This window comes from Cryptomeria japonica, chromosome 10, assembly GCF_030272615.1.
Source record: "Cryptomeria japonica chromosome 10, Sugi_1.0, whole genome shotgun sequence".
NCBI lineage: Eukaryota > Viridiplantae > Streptophyta > Pinopsida > Cupressales > Cupressaceae > Cryptomeria > Cryptomeria japonica.
In genome coordinates this window covers 384,409,482-384,431,510 of record NC_081414.1, presented here as the reverse complement: position 1 = coordinate 384,431,510, position 22,029 = coordinate 384,409,482, and the positions used below count along the sequence as shown (strand labels likewise).

At 37.8% G+C, this 22,029-nt stretch overlaps 1 protein-coding gene across 2 annotated transcripts in view; it reads right to left on the bottom strand.

The window, feature by feature from the left end:
* Nucleotides 1-1,833: 1,833 nt before the first annotated feature.
* Nucleotides 1,834-22,029, bottom strand: part of LOC131075877 (RHOMBOID-like protein 12, mitochondrial) — a 245,083-nt gene continuing 224,887 nt past the window's right edge. For both annotated transcript variants that reach the window (XM_058012803.2, XM_058012802.2), the window contains one exon: nucleotides 1,834-2,205. In XM_058012803.2, coding sequence (XP_057868786.1) covers nucleotides 2,116-2,205 — 90 coding nt within the window. In that variant the 3' untranslated portion in view covers nucleotides 1,834-2,115. The remainder of the gene's footprint in view (nucleotides 2,206-22,029) is intronic.

Here is a 22,029-nt window from a genome sequence, read left to right as displayed (position 1 = left end):
ATTTGTTACTTAAGGATAGTAGAGTGCTTAGCACCAAAAATTTACTACAAGATAGTCAAGATATAATGGAGTCTTTGAAGGAAAACATTCAAAAGGCACACAATCAACAAAAGCAATATGCAGATCAACATAGAGTTGAGTGCTCCTTTGAGGTGGGTGACATGGTGTATTTGATGTTGTAGCCTTATAGGCAATCCACTCTCGGGAAGAGTCATGTAGAGAAGCTTAAGCCATAGTTTTATGGACCATTCAAGATCTCCAAGCAGATTGCAGAGGTGGATTATGAGTTAGAGTTACCAACATGAAGCACAATACACAATGTGTTTCATGTGTCTCGCATTAAGAAGGCATTGGGGCACAATATGATTCCTTTTACAACATTGCCACCCTTGGATGAGTAGGGGAAAATGAGTAAGAGGCTATTATTGAATCCAAAGAGCGTACGTTAAGGAGGTCATCACAAAAAATTTGGTGAAGTGGAAGGACTTGCTAGTAGAGGATGCGATATGGGAGAATGAGATATTATAGCATCCTGAGTTGAAATTGCTTGAAGACAAGCAATTTTGGGGAGGGCAGATTGTAATTTCCCCTTCCTAAGCATCAATATTTCCTAGGGGTCAGCCTATTACTTTGGTCCTCATAGGCTAACATGGTGGTTAGGGGACCCTTTGGAGGGGGATCTATGGCTTCAAATGACCCTTTGGGGAATTGTTTGTGGTAGTTTATAGCTCAATATCTCAATTTATTTTTGGCACGCTTCCTTGGGATCATTCAAGTCTCTTTGATACTCATTTACTCTTTTTAGTAAGTCACTTGGAAGTTGGACATTCAAGTCATACTATTTATAGTAAGTCACAAGATTAACAGTGGGCATTGTAAAAAAACCTGGAGAGCTGGTAGGATTGGCTTCATGATTGGTATTTTTGCATTTATCAAGGTTTAATGATTTAATTTAATTCATTAAACTCTTATCAAGCATCGATTTGAATAATATTTAATTATATTAAGTGACTTTATGTTATGACGTTACAGAGGGGGCGAAATGATTATTTAAGCCATTACATAAAGTGGCTTTATAATAAGACAAAGTGGGTGCTAACTTTGGGGAATTTCAATAAAGTTAATGAAATAATAAATTAAATGATTAAAAGGCCGGGAGATATGTGAGTTTTTGGGAGAAATATAAAAGCTCATTTGAGAGTTTCATTATTCATTTTGATTACATTTTGTATAAGAAGAGTTGCAACAAGGGTTTCCTAGTCCAGGAAGCTATAGCTTTTTGAGGATGAAATCCCTCAAAGAGAACAGTGTTTGTAGGTGCGGAAGATCACCCAAGGACACCTATTTTGATAATCTCATTCGGGGATTATAACTATGCTGCATTGAAATCAAATAATCAATAATCTGATAAGAATTTCAAGAGAATAAAGGCATGCAGATTTAAGGAATAAATTGTAGATTAGAGGCGAGGGAATTTTCATTTGGCTGGTCGTATTTTCTCCAAACATATCGTACCAACCCTAGGGCTCACATGCGGGTTTAAAGAGGCGGTTTTCAAATTTGTATCAGACCCTAGATCATGACATACCAGATTTATCTTCAGCCATCCAATCATCTACCAGAAATTGGCTTGCAGGTCATTTCTTGACCTGTATGGCTTTCCATTTAAGGTGGTTCAAAGGTGGCACATTCAATCCTTGAAACTACGATCACCTCTCTATCAACGCTTCCCTCTCTATCTCTACATAATTTGTGTCTATGCTTCATTGTGTGTATGTATCTATATGCTAATTTGTGTGCATCTATTTGTTAGGGTAGCCAAAGACTATTGAGTTAAAGAAAATCTCATATGTCATTACTGTCCTAATACTATATTAAAATCTCAAATGTAGGGATGGAATAATTTCAAACATTTATAGCTATATTAAAATCTGACACAGAGCGATTAGCAAAATCAAATTGTAACTTGGATCCCAGAAAATACAATCATACCCCTGATTGATCACTAATCTCTAATCTTCTCACCTCTTATTATGAAAGAAGCAAAAAGCAAATTGAGTAAATTCATTTTATCGCCATATCATTCAGGCTGCAAAGACGAAGGGATAATTTTGACTAAATCCAGGGCCTCTTGATCTTTGCCCATGCAAGGATTCCAACAAGAGCCCCACCTAAATGTGCTGCTCCTGAAATCTGAGTGTCGCCCTGAAAAAAAATATACACAAATCAATTAATGCTTAATCATCTAAAGATTTTTGGGTGCTCCTAGTTTGTTAATTTACAATCAAAATGAAAAATCTTGCACAAGATAAAGTAGAAAACATATCCATTTACAATATTAAGAAGTGAGATATAATACAGAATTCAAAGTAATACAGGTGAAGATCAAGCATTGTTAAAACAGCAGCCCTGCTACAACCAAGCAATGAAGAGCACTGCAAGTGTTAAAGTGAACTTTGGCACCAACTCTTCCAATTCCATACTTCAACAGACATTTCTATTCCTGCTTCTTGAATTTGTTAAGCTTCTTCTGTGAATTGCCATTTTTTATCTGAAAAGCTAAGTTACCAGGTTTGGCACCCAGAGCCTGGATGCAGGTCTGGGTCCACTCCCGGTGCAGGTTCGGGTTTGCTACCTTCAACACTAAAAATCAGTAATAATTTTTTTGTTATATAATGCCAGCCATTCCTTGCGAAATCCCTTCGGTAAACCCAAGGTTTAAGAGATAATAAGATTTTATTATTGCCAATTTGCCGAAGAAATATAATGGATTTTTAGTGAAGCTTGCACAAAAGTAAAAGTATATAATTCGACAAACTATAAGAATTCATTTGGTTAATAATTATTAATTTGATTCTGCTTAAGTTTTTTATAAAATCACTTATTATTTATATATATATATATATAGTTTTACATTGTTTTTGTACTAACCCAAAACGAACCCAATCCCTTTTCAATTTTTTGTCAAACCATCAAACCGGTTCTCGAATCCAAACCCGTGCCCAAACTCGAACCAACAACGTAGCTGAAAAGGAGGAATTTAGTTAAAAGGTAAATAGAATGACAGCTTTTTAGTCTTTTCAGACAAATGGAGAACTAAGATTATGCGTGGACTTGCAGAATCTTAATAGAGCTTTAGAGAAGGATAATTACCCATTGCTGTCAGTGGATGAAGTATTACAAATTGTTAATGGATCTCAGATGATGTCATTTCTAGACTGTTGTTTAGGATACAATCAAGTGATGGTGGAAGAAGAAGACAAGTTGTAGACCGCTTTCACAACTAAGTGGGGCATGTTTGCCTACAGGAGAATGCCTTTCAACTTTATTAACACAGGAGCTACCTTCCAAAGGGCAATGGATATTGCTTTCCGTGATTTAGTTGGACAATGCATCATTATATACATGGATGATCTCACAGTATTTTCCAAAAGAAGAGAGGATCACGTAAGTGATTTGAGAAAGATTCTTCACAGTTGCAGAAGATACGGGATATCTCTTAACCCAAGGAAATGCATGTTTGGTGTCACTAAAGGAAAACTTCTAGGACATGTGATTTTGGAAAATGGAATTTCAATTGACCCAAACCGCATTGAAGCTATTTCAAGAATAGGCCTGCTTGCAAGTCAAAAGGAACTAAAGTCATTCTTTGGCAAGATCAACTTTGTGAGAAAGTTCATAACTAGATTTGCTGAGATAGTAAAGCCATTGAATGACATGTTGAAAAAGGGTGTAAAGATAGACCGGTCACCTCCAGCAAAGAGAGCATTTGAAGAAATTAAACAAGCTATTGTAGATGCTCCCATACTTGTTAGTCTTGACTACTTCAGACCTTTCTTCTTGTATTCCTTTGCCTCAAAACACAAGTGTGCAGCGATTCTCACATAAAGAACAGATGAAAAGGATGAGCATCCAATAACATTCGTAAGTGCACCATTGAAGGATGCAAAGTTGAGGTACCCAAATATTGAAAAGCAATCTTATGCTTTGGTAAAGGCTATAAAGAAATTTAGGCACTACATTTTGAGAAGCAAGGTACATGCTATAGTTCCTAATACAGCAATGAACACGTTATTAATGTAGAATGAATTAGGAGAAAGAAGAGGCAAGTGGGTCACCACCATCCAATAGTATGACATTGAGATATGGTCAATGAAGCTAGTCCACGAACAAGCTCTAACTCAAACAATCGCCACAACAGGAGCTGGATTAATATAACAAACTTATGTACTAAGTGATGTATCTCTAGGCGAGTGGTATGATGACACCGTCTATTATCTGCTAAATTATAGGTGCCCTTCCCATTTGAACCCTGTGCAAAAGAGAGCCTTAAGAATGAAGAGTCGACGATACATGCTTCAATGATTTGTGGTGTATAGGAGAAACCATGAGGGAATCTACTTGAGATGTGTTAGAAAGGAAGAAGCGAAGCAACTCATGGAGCACTTTCACAATAGGTTCGAAACCAGTCATTGAGGCAGCCTGGCCACAACTCACCAAAACTCAAGAGCGGGATACTACTGGCCTACACTATTCAAAGATGCATATGAACATGTGAAAGCATGTCACACTTGCCAGGTAGCTATTGCTCATGAAAAGAATCCTACTATTCCATTGCAGCTAGTTATTGAAGTGCGACCATTTGCTAAGTGGGGCCTGGACTTTATTGGTATGATCAATTCACCCTCCTCTACATAGCACAGGTATATCCTAACCACTATTGATTACTGTGCTAGATGGTTGGAAGTTCAAGCCTTAAAACTTTGCACAACTGATGCGGTAATTAGATTTCTTGAAGAAAATAATATTACTAGGTTTGGATGTCCACATGCTCTAGTATGTGATAACGGTTCTACATTCTCCTCTCTGAAATTTTCTAGTTGGGTTTTTGAATATGGGATAACATTGATGTTTTCACCAAATTACTATCCATGGGGTAATGAATTGGCGGAATCAATTAACAAGCACCTATTGAATTTGATCAAGAAGTTACTCGATAAGAATCCCAAGGATTGGCACACAATTGAAATTTGTCCTCTGAGCAGATAGAATTCAAACTAAGAATTCCTTGGGAACATCCCCTTGTCATCTGGTTTATGGATAAGACCCAATTTTTCCAATTCAACTGAGAATCCCAACCCTGCAATTCTTGTAGGAATATTTGGAAGGTGAAGATAGAGTTTAGACACATCTATCCTAATTATTGCACTTGGAAGAAAAGCAAGATCAAGCCTTATAAAACTTTGCTAAACATCAAGGAGCGATCAAGCATGGGTTCGATAGACAAGCCAAGATCAAGTTATTTTGGATTTCTAACTTGGTCTTATGTTGGGACAAGGCCCATGAGCAAAGAGTTGATCACAATAAGTTTGATAAGTTGTGGATGGACCCATATCAGATTTCTGAAACTTGGGAGATAATGCATTTAAGTTAAAGACTCTGACAGGAGAGCACATTCCATTGCCCGTCAATGGACAGTTCCTCAAGCATTATTTCCAACCATATGTTTCCTTCCTGGACCTATTTTCTATATAGTTAGATTAGGTTTCCCTTTCCCTTTTGTGTTTTGGTTTGTTTTCCGTTGGTTTTGGTTTCCCTTTCCCTTTTGGTTTTAGTTTTCCATAGATTAGGTGTCGGTTTCCCTTGAGCTCCCCCCCTCAAGTGATTTCTCAATGCTTAAAGTCTACATTTGTGAGAGGGGTGATGTTGTTTTCCTTTGCAAAAGTTTGGCGTAATTGCACTAAGTTGTATCTTAACACATGAATCTTGAGATTACTATACTTCCCTCATCTAATCAATTGCTCCGAGTCATTTGGATTTCTTGGGAGAAGTTGTTGCTAGTGAAAATCTTACGTCTTGCTTCAATGCCATTGCAATTCCGAAACCCATAGTGAGCTCCAATGCTTACAAGCCAAATACAAAATTGACGAAAAAGGAAAAGCAATATCATAAGAAAGAAAAGAAAGAAAAAGAGAAAAGAGAAATGAAAAAAATTCGAAGTATCTTGTGCATAGTGAAATTTGGCTAAGTGTAGAAAAGAAAATCTTTCAAAGGGCTTGCCAATGAAGTTTTGAGTGCTTTTCATGAACTTACTATTTTTTGTAAGTTTCACTATGGCCCCAATTGGCCTAATTTTGAGTTTCAAAAAACTATTTTTAGTAGTGTATATTTTTAGTAAGTTTCACTATATCCCCATTTGCCCTAATTTTGTGTTTGGACAAACTTACTATTTTTGGCAATAGGTGAGCACTGATTGCTAGACAAATTACCAACAAATCTAGTTCCAAATCCGGTAAGATGAACGAAGAAGCAAGTGATAAATTTTGACTAAGCCTAGAAATCCTCCTTCAAGAACAAAACACAACAAGGAACTCTACATGGGTGCAAATCTCAAGAAGAGGAGGATTCCTACCAAATGGAAAAATCCTCCTCCAACCCCCCAAGTGCACCAAGAATGCCTCCTTCGACACAAATCCCAAGGCATGGAGGATTATTCCTCTTGCTCAAAATCCTCCTTCACCCTCTATATGCACCCAAGCATCCATGAAGGCATGAAAACTTCAAAATGTGGCTAAGTGTTGGAAAATTCCTTCTCCAAGCTCCAAATGTGCCCATCTCCAAAACAGCATGAAAACTTCAAAATGTGGCTAAGAGTTGGAAAATTCTTTCTCCAAGCTTCAAGTGCACATAACTTCATGAAGTCACGGAATGGCAAAATCTTGCTAAGTGTGGAAAATCTCCTCCTCTTCCTCTAGGATGCACTCAAGCACTCAAGACATGGAAATATGGCAGGCATTTTTTATTCCTCCTACCTATCTCATGTGCACCTTGGGAAAGAATCCTTCACAATGTAGAATTGGTGCCCAAACTTAAAATCCTCCTCCCTATCTAATATGCACCTAAAGTAAAGATAACATGAAGGATAAATATTGAACGCCCAAGTTAATATTTTCAATAAAGGATATTTCTCATTAATGAGGCGTGGGACACAAGACTTAATGGAAATGGCTATTTTGGACAAGTTATGATGAGTGGGGTCCGCTAAAATGACAAGTCAACTCTCTCTCAACAATAGAAACACGAAATGTGTTTTGGAAAGAATTAATGAGTTGCTAAAAATACCCCAATGCCAACTTGGCAATAGATAGGGCGAATTCTCTATTTAAGGGAGGCATGAGGTTTCATTTTTCCAAGAGCACAAGCAAGAGCAAGACGTGTTGTGAAGCAAGGGTGTGGTTAATCATTCAAGAATTCTTTTCCTCGGAGGTTCAAATTTATTCCAAGTTTGGAATACGTAATGTGAAATTATTCTCATAATGAATTTTAAAATTCCTTGGCATGATTCTAATGTTAGTTATTTTATTTTGCAAGAAGCTAGATGGTGGAGTCAAAGGTGGCAAGCACATCAAGGAACACCTAGATCAAGAACGAGATTAAAGGATTTCTCGCGGAATCACGGATCATATCAAAGTGGAAGGAAGTCAATGACACTAACTTGGGCACCTTCAATTTGGACAAGTTCAGGAGAAAAATGTTTGGTCATGAAGGACATCCTCCATAAACCTTAGCCAAGAATATAACTCAAACTGTAATTGTGGCAGCAGCTAGTTTCCCTCTTGCCATACAGTGCCTAGAGTTGATCGTGGAATGTGCAAAGCATTACAACTCCGAGAGAAGATGAATTGTAGCTCCTGATGACAAGCTTTCGGCAAATCTCACAACTGAAGCAATTGTTGAAGTTTTTGGAATTCCCACGTATCATTTCATGGTATACTGTAATGTCTCCCCTATTTTTTTGACTTAAGAAATAGAGACATTTATCTTACAAAGATTAGTTGCAAGAGTCTTCTTTCTATTTAATGTTAATGGATATAATTCTACATGGATTATACTGCCAAACAACAATTCTGAAAAGATTCTTTGAGTCACAGATAGTATACTTGCTATATGATGGAGATTATCTTGATCCACAACATCACTTATATAGAACAATACATCCACCTGGATTACAATAATGTTGACGAGGTAATAGATATCAGTTGCAACTATAGGTAGATATTGACTTGTAGATAAATGGATCAAGTATTAGTCTGTTCGTCCTCCCTGAATATGGTCTTGATAACCATGCATTCAGTAGTTATAATTCTGATAGAAATTCTCAAACTTGCTCCCAAAAAGGATGTTGGATAAGAATATGAATCTGATATATCTTTGGTTATCCCACAATAGGATCTCCTTAATGCAATATAACTGTAACTTGTCAGCAAGGATATATATTTGTATCTGAGATAATCGATCTACTCATATATAAGAATGAATAGAGCCAAATGAATGATAGTTGTTTCTGAATTGTATATTTATAATTCCATGTATATGAAGACAATAAGATCTTTATTTCTGCTTTCTCTTTCTGCATATGTACTTAATAATCCTCCGGTTTGTTTGACGCCTCTCCTGATTAAAAGACTTTGTGTGCTTGTGTCCTTAGCCTTGCAGATGATGGAACATATACCATTCCCTCTTGCTGTTCAAAGGCTCCTATGAGCACTATCTGGTCTGAGTATCGACAGTCCCATAACCAAATTCCCCTGATGCCTTGGCAATGAATATCGATCCATACTAAGTAGCTTGGGCATTGAATAGTTACATCCCTTTGCTTGGGAACCGACACATCTTTATCCTTTCTTAATCGTACCTTTCTGTTATGAACAATCTTCGTCTTTTCATAACAATTTGGTTCTTTCCACTTAATCGAATCGTTCCTCTGTTCAGTGTTTTGCCCAAATCTACGATGGACTGGCTTCCTTGAGCCATTTTACCCAAACTTGAGAGGGAATGACTTCCTTGAGCCATTTTGCCCAACTTGAGAGGGACTGGCTTCCTTGAGCCATAATTTAGAAAGTGAATAAAGTGTATGGTATGTAGTGTGAATTGGGTGTGGAAAAAAATATAGAAAGGGAGATCATTCAAGGAGTAAAGTCTATAATCTTGTGTGAGGAATCATATCCAATTCAGGAGCAGCACTTTCAGATCTGCAGACATCATGGATTCTATCAGTCATAGTATATTTCCCATTGTCAAAACCAAAAACACTATCAAAATTAAGTTCTATCTTTCAAACTAATTTTTTAGAATTTTAAGTTAAATGGTATAATGAAATGTATTCATTTTTTATAGAGTTATATTTAATTACATATTACAACTCTTACGTTAAGTTAGAATTATTGCCTCAAGACTAAATTCTGGTAAATCTCAATAAGGGGCATTACAGTACTATCAGAGCTCTGATCCTGCCATCCTGCAGGGTAAAAATGAATCAATGAATCATTCCAGTAGGTAAGAAGCAATCTAACAATATGAGTATTTGAGTGTATGCTTCGTGCCTACATATATCCATGTGTATGCTCTATGTCTTCATGCATTCAAATGTATACTTCGCATATGCTCCATGTTTGATCTAGAATATGAGAACCATAAGAGTTCGACAAAACTATGGTTAAGTTAATGTTCCTAACCCTAAGTATGAAATTTATGCTTAATTATTATGACATACTTGGATGAGATTATATTTGCCATATTATAATAAGTCTGTGTGTAATGTCACCATCATTTTAACAGGCATATGGCAGTCAAACTCTAGCTTCTTTAATTCCCTTGGCTAGAGTTAATAAATCATAAATAATAAAAAGGGAATAATTATAATTGTTCATTTAGTCATAAAAAGGGGGCCATTTAAGACTTAACATTTAATGACTAGGCGATGTCTACATGGAGTGATATTAACAATTAATTAAATGTGAATGCCTAGCCTAAGTCGTTCAAGGGGAGCCTTCTAGACACATCCGATAGCTTTTTGGAAAGAATGAAATGAATTTATAGGAGGTTCGATGCCAAGGCAAATCATCATTCAGGATACATCTTATTTCATTACTATCTCTCAGCAAGTTGGTATGGCTTCCAGGACGAAACCCTTGGCTGTGTGTGTTGGGACGAAAACCTCAACACAAGTGGAGAATTCGATTTTAGTTTTACTGCAGAAGTTCAATCAATGACATCGCTATGATTGCCTAGAGAAATCGCAGCCTAGCCTCTCAATAATGTCGATTCATGGAAGATACAGGGGCGGTTTTTTGTGTGATGCAGGGTCGACATTGGTAGGGACTGAAGGAAGATATTCTTGAGCAGAAGGATCCTACAGCAAACATTTCCAGTGTAAGACAGTCTGACAATCAGAGGCGCAGCTGTAAGACAGTCTGACAATTCTGAGTGCAGACAATTAGCAGTAAGGACAAACTCTCAATTTGATTAGCAATCGGGTTGATCTGGGTATGAAATAAAACCCTCAGTCCATGCTTGTGCTCCAGCAATATGATTAATTTGTATTGAATATGAAATGAATGGGTTCGATAAATGCAATTGAAATTAGTGTGTGCCTGTCCCAAGTGATTTAATTTTTGAATAAACTTAGAGTGCATGTTCAATTGAATAAATCAATTTGTTAAAGGAAACCAAGCTTGATAAGAAAATAGAGTTAGAATATTTCAGTGGTATCAAAGCCACCATTCCTGCCAGCCTGTGTGGGAAAACCATTTGCATGTCAATTTCCTGGTGCATTTGGTGGTTGCGTGTCAGTTTCCTGGTGAATTTGGTGGTTACGTGTCAGAATAAAGAAATTCTATGCACAGAGATAACACCAGAAGTAGGTCCGGGCATCAGGAGGAAGCTGAAATCAAACCAACTGAAGGTGAAATGGGTGAGAGAAGAGATGGATCACCACCTAGAAATTTAAAAAATCAAATGGATCAGTTTCTCACAGCCTTTGCTCAGCAGCAGCAGCAAATGATGCAACAATTCCAAGATCGAATGATCACTGCAAAGGGTCAGTTGAGGATGGATTGTTCTAGGTCCAAAAGATCGAGTAGTGTACCCAGTCAGGCCAATAGTAGACATGAAAACGAAGATAGAGCAGGGTCTAATGCTGTCAGATCAGCAACCACATGATCAGATAGACCCCTACGTCCTACCTTCTTACCTAGACAAAATGAAGAAGAGACAATCCCGGAGCAACCAGAGGCGGAAACCCATATAACAGATGATGTGATGGTTGCATATGCTGATTACATGACACTTCTGGAACAGGTTAGAGTGTTAATGAACTTGAATCAGTTCATGGATCGGTGGAAGGAAAAGGCTAGATATCGCATGAACAGGCAAGATGGAAGAACTAGAGGACAGGGTAGACTTGGTGCTCAGCCAGCTAAATATAAGGACGCATTGAATAAAATCCCTTTACCTACTTTTGACGACAGTGGACAAATGAGTGCCAAATCTTGGGTACGCAAACTTGACACCTTCCTGTCTCTCAAACCGATGGAAGAAGATAAGGCCATTCAATTTGCCACAATGCATTTACGAGTAGCGTATGATTGGTGGCATCATGGGCTAGTCTCTCAGGATCATGCACTGATTCATTCTTATGAAGAATTCGTTAACAAATTGATTGCCTGACTTGACAGAAAAGATGTGGAAGTCTATTATAGGGAGTTGGCATAGCTTAAGCAGACTGGTCATGTTGAGGCATACATCAATGAATTTCAGAAAAATGCAATTATGGTTTTTGATTTGACAGAAAGGCGTGTTACAATGCTATTTGTTGAGGGCCTGAGTGACAAATTGTGTGGGTTGGTGAAGGCTCACAAGCCTAGCACATTACACGATGCCATAGGTCTAACATTGGATTTGGAGACTACACCTCCCTTCCAACCACAAAAGAAGTTCTTTAGCGGTTCTCAATCAAAGCAAAAGAATTTCAAACCACAAAAGAAGTTCTTTAGCGGTTCTCAATCAAAGCAAAAGAATTTCAAACCACAAAAGAACTTCCCACCAAAATCAAATCAGGAGTTCAGGAATGAACTTCACAAGAAGAAGTTATGTTTTAACTGCAAAGAACCATGGGAGCCAGGCCATCGTTGCCTTGGTAAAGGCAAGGTGCATCTGATTGAGGTGATTTATGAGGATGAAGAACAAGAAGAATAGGATCATAGCACAGATGAGGGTTCTAATCAGGGAGATCAGCCACAGATAGAATTGGAGGACTCAGCAACTAAGGAAACTCCACGCATTGTTACTCTATCTGGAGTTCCTCGTAGCAAACCTTTCAGGCTAAAGGGTGTTCTTAAGGGACAGAGGATGATTTGTTCAGTTGATAGCGGAGCCACATATAACTTCATTGACGAAGGATTAGTAATGAGGCGAGGGCTTCAAGCTGAGGAGTTTCCAGGATTCAATGTCATAGTGGCTGATGGTTTTCCATTGACGTGCACTAAGGTAATTCCCCAGCTCAGTATACAGTTTGATGACTACACTTTGATAGGAGATTTCTACGTGATTAATCTCAGTAATATAGATGTTGTGTTGGGTTTGGAGTGGTTGGAGTCACTTGAATGTTATGTTCAAGACTTCAAACAGATGTAGCTAGAGTTCATGGTAAATGGGAAAAAGACAATACTTAAAGGCAATGGCAGATGGTGGTCCTAGGGTGGTGTCAGCTAGAAGGATGGAGGCCCTTATCAAACATGGTGATGTAGATTGGGCAGCACAGTGCTTTGTTTCTTCTAAACTGGCCTCTAGCGAAAAACCAAAGTACCATGTGGACATACAGACAGTGTTAGATAAGCATAGTGCAATTTTTGGAGATATACCTCCTGGTCGGCCACCTGACAGAGGATTTGAACATGTGATTGAGCTGGAAGAGGGCTCAAAGCCCGTGATCACCACACCTTATTGGCACCCACGACACTTCGAGGAGGAGATTGAGAAGACAATCAAAGAGCTTCTCAATATGGGACATATAAGGCCCAGTTCAAGCCCATTTGCCTCATCGGTAGTGCTGGTTAAGAAGAAAGATGGGATGATGTGCATGTGTATAGATTACAGGGCATTGAATAAGAAAACTATAAAAAACAGGTATCGCATACCTAGGATCAATGAGTTGATCGATGAACTACACGGGGCCGTGTACTTCTCCAAAATAGATCTACACTTCGGTTATCATCGAATACGAGTCAAAGAAGAGGATATTCCCAAAACTGCCTTTCGTTGTCATTACGGGCATTTTGAGTTCCTGGTCATGCCCTTTGAACTCACAAATGCACCGGCAACATTTCAGTCTTGTATGAATCATGTGTTTCGGGAGCAGCTAAGGAAATTTCTTTTGGTCTTCTTCGATGACATCCTGATTTACAACAGAACTTGGAGTGACCATCTGCATCATTTGGATGTGGTATTGGGTATTAAGGAGGTACAGTCACTTTATGCAAAGGCCTCTAAATGTGAATTTGGGATGACAAAGATCTTGTATCTGGGACATAGCATTGGCGTTGATGGTGTGAAAGTGCATCAAGAAAAGATCTAGGCAATCTTAGACTGGCCACCACCTAAAAAACATATCTGAGTTGAGAGGTTTCTTGGGGCTATGTTCATATTACAGAAGGTTTGTGCCTGGTTTCTCACAGTTAGCTTCTCCACTGACAGACTTGACTAAGAAGGGTGCGTTCTCATGGTCAAAAAGTGCATAGTTAGCTTTTGATAAGCTTAAGGATGCTTTGAGCTCATGTCCAATGCTGGCATTACCAGACTTCACGCAACCATTTGTATTATAGTGTGATGCATCGGGACAAGGAATTGGTGCAGTGCTAATGCAGAACCGGCATTTGATCGCTTATGATAAGGAGATGCTAGCAATCATGCATGCGCTAGCTAAGTTCAGGCAATACCTGGTTGGGACTCATTTCATAGTGCGTACAGATCATAATAGTCTCAAGCATTTCCTAGAGAAGAAGGATTTGAATGAGCGGCAACAAAAATGGGTAAGCAAGATTCAAGCTTACGATTTTGATGTGGAGTATGTAAAAGGAAAGAATAATGTTGTTGCAGATACTCTCTCTAGGAAACCCACTCTTTGTTCCCTCACAAAGATAACAATTGACTGGAATACACAGCTATTGGTTGAGTATTCAAAGAGTCCTTTTGCTTGTGATCTTATTGATGGTAAGGTGCAGGATGACAGATATGCAGTGATGGATGACATTATCTATTTTAAAAACAAAATCTATCTTGTACCTGGTTCCAAATTGAAGAAGAAAATATTGGAGGCGCTACATGATTCACCTGTGGCAGGACACTCAGGTTTCTTCAAAACCTATCGCCAGATTCATGAGAGGTTTACCTAGAAAGGATTGAAGGATGATGTGCTCCAACATGTTAGAGAATGTCTGACTTGCTAGCAAAACAAGTCAAAACACACATTTCCTGCAGGTCTTCTACAGCCTTTGTCGATTCCTGAGCAGAAATGGGAAGGGATATCAATAGATTTTATCACAGGGCTACCTCGTGTGCAGGGGAAAGATTGTATCTTTGTGGTAGTTGATCGGCTTACTAAATATGCACACTTCCTTGTTGTTCCTACCGACTCCTCAGCATTGCAGATTGCGGAATTATTTTTCAGAGAGATCTTCAGATTGAATAGATTGCCCAAAACAATTGTGAGTGATAGAGATAGCAGATTTATGAGTATGTTTTGGCAAGAGTTGTTTAGATTGGTAGGAACTGAATTGACACCCAGCACCAGCTACCATCCTCAAATGGATGGGCAGACAGAAATAGTTAACAAGTAAATAGAAGGCTATTTGCGAAACTATGTTTTGGGACAGCAGTGTGCTTGGGTGAGGTGGCTCTATCTTGGTGAGTATTGCTACAATACCACCTATCACATGTCCATTGGCATGTCACCTTTCAGAGCTTTGTATGGATATGAGGCTTTATCATTTATGGATTTAGCATTTGATGACAGTAAGGTCCCACGGGCTAAGGAGACTGTGCAGAGCTATCAGGACATTCTCCGGATGCTAAAAGATAATATACATTGTGCACAGAACCAACAGAAGATGTATGCTGACAAGCATCGAGTTGAGCAGTCTTTTCAAGTGGGAGACTTAGTGTTCCTATGTTTGCAGCCATATAGACAGTCCACATTGAAGATGAGTGGGGCAGAAAAGCTAAAACCTCGTTTTTATGGGCCCTACAAGATTCTGAAGAGAATAGGAGAGGTTGCATATGAATTGGAGTTACCTGAGGGCAGCAAAATACAGAATGTGTTTCATGTCTCCTGTCTTAAAAAGGTTATGGGTCAACATACAGTTGCTTCACCTGAATTGCCACCTCTAGATGAAGAGGGGAAGTTGGTTTTGGTTCCAAAAGGCATTGCAGATTGGAGAGAGAGCAAGTTGAGAAACAAAATGGTGTGAGAATATTTGATCAAATGGAAGAATTTGCCCCTTGAGGACGCCACAAGGGAAGGAGAAGAGATATTACAGCATCCTAGCTAGCAATTGCTGGAGGACCAGCAATTCCGGGAAGGGAGGATTGTAATGTCCCCATCATTTTGACAGGCATATGGCAGTCAAACTCTAGCTTCTTTAATTCCTTTCGCTAGAGTTAATAAATAAAAAATAATAAAAAGGGAATAATTATAATTGTTCATTTAGTCATAAAAACGGGGCCATTTAAGACTTTACTAGGCAATGTCTACATGGTGTGATATTAATAATTAATTAAATGTGAATGCTCAGCCTAAGTCGTTCAAGGGGAGCCTTCTAGACACATCTGATAGCTTTTTGGAAAGAATGAAATGAATTTATAGGAGGTTCGATGCCAAGGCAAATCATCATTCAACATACATCTTATTTTATTACTACCTCTCAGCGAGTTGGTATTGCTTCCAGGACGAAACCCCTAGCTATGTGTGTTGGGACGAAAACCTCAACACAAGTGAAGAATTCAATTTTAGTTTTACTACAGAAGTTCAATCAATGACAATGCTATGATTGCCTAGTGAAATCGCAGCCTAGCCTCTCAATAATGTTGATTCATGGAAGATACAGGGGCGGCTTTTTCTATGATGCAAGGTTGACATTGGTAGGGACTGAAGGAAGATATTCTTGAGCAGAGGAATCCTACAGTGAACATTTCCAGTGTAAGACAGTCTGACAATCAGAGGTGCAGCTGTGAGAAATCAATTCTGAGTGCAAACAATTAGCAATAAGGACAAACTCTCAATTTGATTAGCAATCAGGTTGATCTGGGTATGAAATAAATCCCTCAGTCCATGCTTGTGCTCCAGCAATATGATTAATTTGTATTGAATATGAAATGAATGGGTTCGATAAATCCAATTGAAATTAGTGTGTGCCTGTCCCAAGTCATTTAATTTTTGAATAAACTTAGAGTGCATATTCAATTAAATAAATAAATTTGTTAAAGGAAACTGAGCTTGATAAGAAAATAGAGTTAGAATATTTCACTATGATCATGTAATGTCCCCATTTTTCCAGTGAGCACTCAAGAGTCCTAATTTCACTTGTTAGCCACCTCCGCAGGTGAATTCAGTGATTAGGAGGTGATGGGGAGTGCAAGAGGGGTCTACACTTAGTTGATTTTGGCCTTAGTCGCTCTATTTGGAGTGTACCTTATAATAAAATGTTATAAGTTACTTTTTTTTCTAAAAATAGAAAAAGAATTATTAAAAAAGTTAACTCTATAAAGTCTTTATATCTTGCACGCCTCCCTAGGCATGTCATAACTTAAAATTATTAGTGGTCCCTTGGATGATTACTTAACCCTCAAGCCCAAGCACTCAATAGAGGGAAAAAAGATGCTTTTGGAATCTTTTAAGGATGCCTTATGGGGATCAAATTAGGGCTTGGAGGCATAAAGTCCCTTTTGGCATTGAGATTATTCATTCTTGCTATTCTTTTTTTGGAGTTTTCAGCTAATCTCAGATCTGCAACAACAAAGGCAGCTTTGGAGAATTCTTGGAGACGAAACCCTCCAATATTGTGGTGTCAGGACGTAGCCCCTCTCACCAGATTTGCAATTGGGCATACAGGATGCTACATTTCAGGTCTTTAAGGGCCAATTTCAGTAGTTTTAAGGGTTTGATCAGCATCAGCTTTGCATACACAGTAAATTGGAGAAGGTTGGGTGGTCACCAACAGCAATCATTCATTATTTTAGCCTGTCATACCTCTCCCAGCAATACTATGGCAGCATTAATTGATCAGCATTTGGTCATTTAGGGTTACAAACAGCAAGGAATTCACCTTCATCAGTATAGACAAGTCTGAATCAGAAGATCTGGGCGATTTGCAGGTCACTTTCAACAGTTTTAATGATAATTAGTGTAGGTCCTACTTCCTACACCTAGCCGTACCTCTCCAATCTGCCTGTGGAAGCCAATTAAATAATTGAGAGGGTTTCAGCTTGGACTTACTGCTCAGAATTCATTGTCAGCAGCCTACAAGAGGAAACCATGGGTTTATTTGGATGAATTACACCAAGTTGGAGCTACAGCAGCAAATTAGAGGGGAATATTTGAACAAATTATTGATCTTCCTGGCAAGGGTTTCAGAATAAGCACCAGGATTGCCTATTATTCATTTATTTGTTTTTGTTAATTATTGCCAAGAAGAATAAATTGTATTGGAGCTATTTCTACATATCGGAAGCTCCTGTAGCAGTGCATTCATTCAATAAAGTCAATTCGGAGCCCATTCAGGCAAGCATTTGACTAGTGGTAGGCCAATTCTGGCTTCTGATGTTTCTATATCTGATTTCAGATGTTTGATAATTTGCTATCAATAAATCAGTCATCTCTAAGTTCCTATTTCAGTATTAGTTCTTTCCTGCATTGCAATTATATTTCATTTTGGTTTCCAAATTTCAAGCATAAAACACCAAAAAGTATAAAACCTCAAAATTGTCAAGAAAACTTCAAACAAATTCTCCCTGTCAAAGATTCGAATTTGCAACAAACCAATCAGATTTGAGCATACTCCTAAACGGCATCTTTCAGATTAATTTATCCAAGTTATATCACATTCATTATAATAAGAAAGATGTTTCTCTAGATAATTATTATGTATGTCTGCATCATAAGAGATGTAGGCAAGAGGATTAAGGTTGCCATCTAAGTAGGATACCTTGGATGGATGCCAAAGTTCTACCACCAAGGCCAAGAGGGTCAAAGTCCCGCTCTTGGGCTTAGATTGGACAAGCCGAGAATCCCACTACATTCCCCATACCATGATAAATAAGAGATCTAGGTAAGAGGATTAAGGTTGTCATCTCAGTAGGATACCTTGGATGGATGCCAAAGTTCTGCCACCAAGGCCAAGAGGGTCAAAGTCACGGTCTTGGGCTTAGATTGGACAAGCCAAGAATCCTACTGCACAAGATAGGTAGGTAATAGGGTATAAGGTTGCCATCTAAGCAGTATACCTCGTGTGGATGCCAAAGTTCTGCCACCAAGGCCAAGATGGTCAAAGTCCTGCTCTTGGGCTTAGATTGGACAAACTGAGGACCCCAATACAATCTCCAAATCCTTCCTACCATGACGAGCTATTAACTACAAGGGATGAGGCATGGATAGGGAAGCAAGACAAGTGCCTACTAAGTAGTATAACTTGTGTGGGGTCAAAGTCCCGCCACCAAGGCCAAGAGGGTCAAAGACCTACTCTTGGGCTTAGTATAGGTTAACTTGATCAATCTTATCATGTCCCACCTCTATGCTTACACTATGCTTGATAATAAAGTGAGGCAAGAGATAAGTTTAGTAACTCTAATAATATCATTAGAATATATATATATATATGCCACCAAGGCCAAGAGGGTCAAAGTCCCGATCTTGAGCTTAGATTGGACAAGCCAAGAATCCCGCTACACAAGATAGGTAGGTAATAGGGTCTAAGGTTGCCATCTAAGTAGTATACCTCGTGTGGATGCCAAAGTTCTGCCACCAAGGCCAAGATGGTCAAAGTCCTGCTCTTGGGCTTAGATCGGACAAACAAGGGACCCCACTACAATCTCCAAATCCTTCCTACCATGACGAGCTATTCACTACAAGGGATGAGGCATGGATAGGGAAGCAAGACAAGTGCCTACTAAGTAGTATAACTTGTGTGGGGTCAAAGTCCCGCCACCAAGGCCAAGAGGGTCAAAGTCCTTCTCTTGGGCCTAGTATAGGTTAACTTTATCAATCTTATCATGTCCCACCTCTATGCTTACACTATGCTTGATAATAAATAGTGATGCAAGAGATAAGTTTAGTAACTCTAATAATATCATTAGATTATATATATATATGCACTTGTTTTCTCCATGTGGTGGTTGCAAGGTTTATAATTAGGAGCATAATGAAGAAATAACTACTTGTAAGTCATTTCCCTAGCCCTAATTTATTGTAACAGTGATTTTAGGGTTTCATCTAGGACAATCCTAGAGGACAATACAAATGGTACAAGAGGATATGAACTTGTTTAAGAAAGAACATTACATTTGAAGTTGCCAATAGTGTCATGTTTCTAATCTTAATACATAAGTCTTGTCATTAAGAAACACTTACAGTGTTGGGCAATCAATCAGGCAACTTAAAGTGTTGCTCACCGTACTCCACCTAACCAATGGAAATCCTAGTGAAGAAAATTGTCTTTTCAAGAGACTTCACAAATTTCTTTATCAACCCCAAGTCAACATTAATGTAGGCAAACAAGTGTAAGAAGTTTTAACCATTCAAATTGGAAAATTGCTTGGAGACAAGCAAATTCAGGAAGGACGGACTGTTATTCCCCGTCCTTGATCATCATATTTTTTCCTAATCAAGAAATATAACTTAAATATAGCAATTAAAATATTGTTAATTGTTTATTTATTAATTTAATATTTAATTTGAATACTCATTATATGCAAATGAAAAAAATGTAGCAATTACTATTAATTAATTAGTATTTTATTTTATTAAGTAATTAATATTTATTAAATAATAATATTCACGAAATATTTTGATGAAATAAGTTAATAATATTAAAAAAAAAACCATGGGTCACTTATCTCCAAAGGGTCGTGTTGTGACCTATTTCACACATTGCCCAATCGCAGATGGGAACCCCCTGTTTTTGTTTATTAGGGTTTTGTCCTAGCTCTGCAGTTTCATAAGTCTATTTTCTTTAAGAGTTTTGAGTTAAGGTTTCTAAAGTCATCTCGAGTCAAGTTGAGAAATCACGTTCAGAATCATGTATAAGTGTTTTCAAAATGCTTGCAAGGTCTGAAAGATGAGGATTGCAATTGCTTTGAGTCATTTCTAACAACTTTAAATTTTTAGGAATTTATGCCTTTTTGCCTTTTTTCTAAAAATAGAAAGTTTTGTTTTTGGCACTTTGGGCACATTCCGGGAAGCAGCTTTTTTTGGCTTGTTTTTTGCTTTTTTGTAATGTCCCCTACCTGATCTATTTCAACATATTAAAATTGATTGATATTCTTCAATTAGTTATTAACAAGTGCTTATCTATTTTCCTCATTAGATGATTAATATCATTATTAATATAGATATCAAACTACTTCAGTTTTAAGGGAGAAGGGTTTGCGTATGTTACCAAAGCGCTTAGAGACCAACTACAATAGGTTCCCTCAAAGTTTACAGATCCAAGCCCTTACCTATCTTGGGTCTATACCCTCAAGGCTTATGGGTCATTGATCCCCACCCTATCTTGGGACTTAACCTAATGCTTGGATTTAGACTGTCGCTTCTTTGGAACATCTAATCCCCATCTTCTTAGATACTGACTGGTAATAACATGATTTAGACTATAAATACACTAACCTCTCATGTATTATAAATATATGTGAAATTAAGTATGACTGTCATACATAATGCAGTTTATAACAATATTATTACTAGATTCTGCATAACAACTTTATCAAGCTTCATATACTAAGCATACATATTAAGCACATCCCCATGCATACCACCAAGAACACAAATATTACTGCCTGTAACTTGATAACAATTCTGATCTGATCTAATCAATGGTGATGTCACTAGATGCTTTTGATTCCTTCCCTTTATATCTCTCAATTTGAGGGAGAGGTCGCACCTCTTCATCATGTATGCCCTTTGGCAAGAGACATACCCTTTCACCATTAGCACCCTTTGAAAGAGTGCAACTCTTCATTATTTCTACCCTTTGAAAGGGACACAGCCTTTCATAATCAGATCTGCACTTATTATTTAAATCAGATCTACACTTCTCATTTCCAAACTATCCCCCCCCTCTCAAATGAGGTTTTCTTCTCCCTTTTATATCTCATTGTTGAGGGAGTCACAACTTTTCCTTTCATGTCTTTTGACTTTTCATTAACTTAATTAATTTTTAATTAATCATATTTAATTATATTATTTTATATTTTAATTTAATTTTTAATGTTTTAATTTTATTATTATCATTAATTATTAAATTATATTTCAAAGTGGGGGGACATTACAATCCACCCCTCCCAAATTTGCTTGTCCTCAAGCAATGTCGATTTTAACTTTCTCAAACTAAGTCATCTACCAATATGAATAAAAAACACGGAGCATACACATGAAAAACACAAAGCATACACATGGATAATTCCAAACACAAAGCATACACGTGAATACACGTATTGTCAGATTTCTTCTTATTGACTAGAATGATTCAATGATTCATCTTTACCCTACAGGATGGCAAGATCATAGCTCTAATACCATTTGTAATGTCCCCTACCTGATCTATTTCAACATATTTAAATTGATTGATATTCTTCAATTAGTTATTAACAAATGCTTATCTATTTTCCTCATTAGATGATTAATATCATTATTAATATAGATATCAGACCCAGTTACTACTTCAGTTTAAGGGAGAAGGGTTTACGTATGTTACCAAAGCGCTTAGAGACCAACTACAATAGGTTTCCTCAAAGTTTATAGATCCAAGCCCTTACCTATCTTGGGTCTATACCCTCAAGGCTTATGGGTCGCTAATCCCCACCCTATCTTGGGACTTAACCTATTGCTTGGATTTAGACTGCCCCTCTTTGGAACATCTCATCCCCATCTTCTTAAATACTGACAATAATAACATGATTTAGACTATAAGTACACTAGCTTCT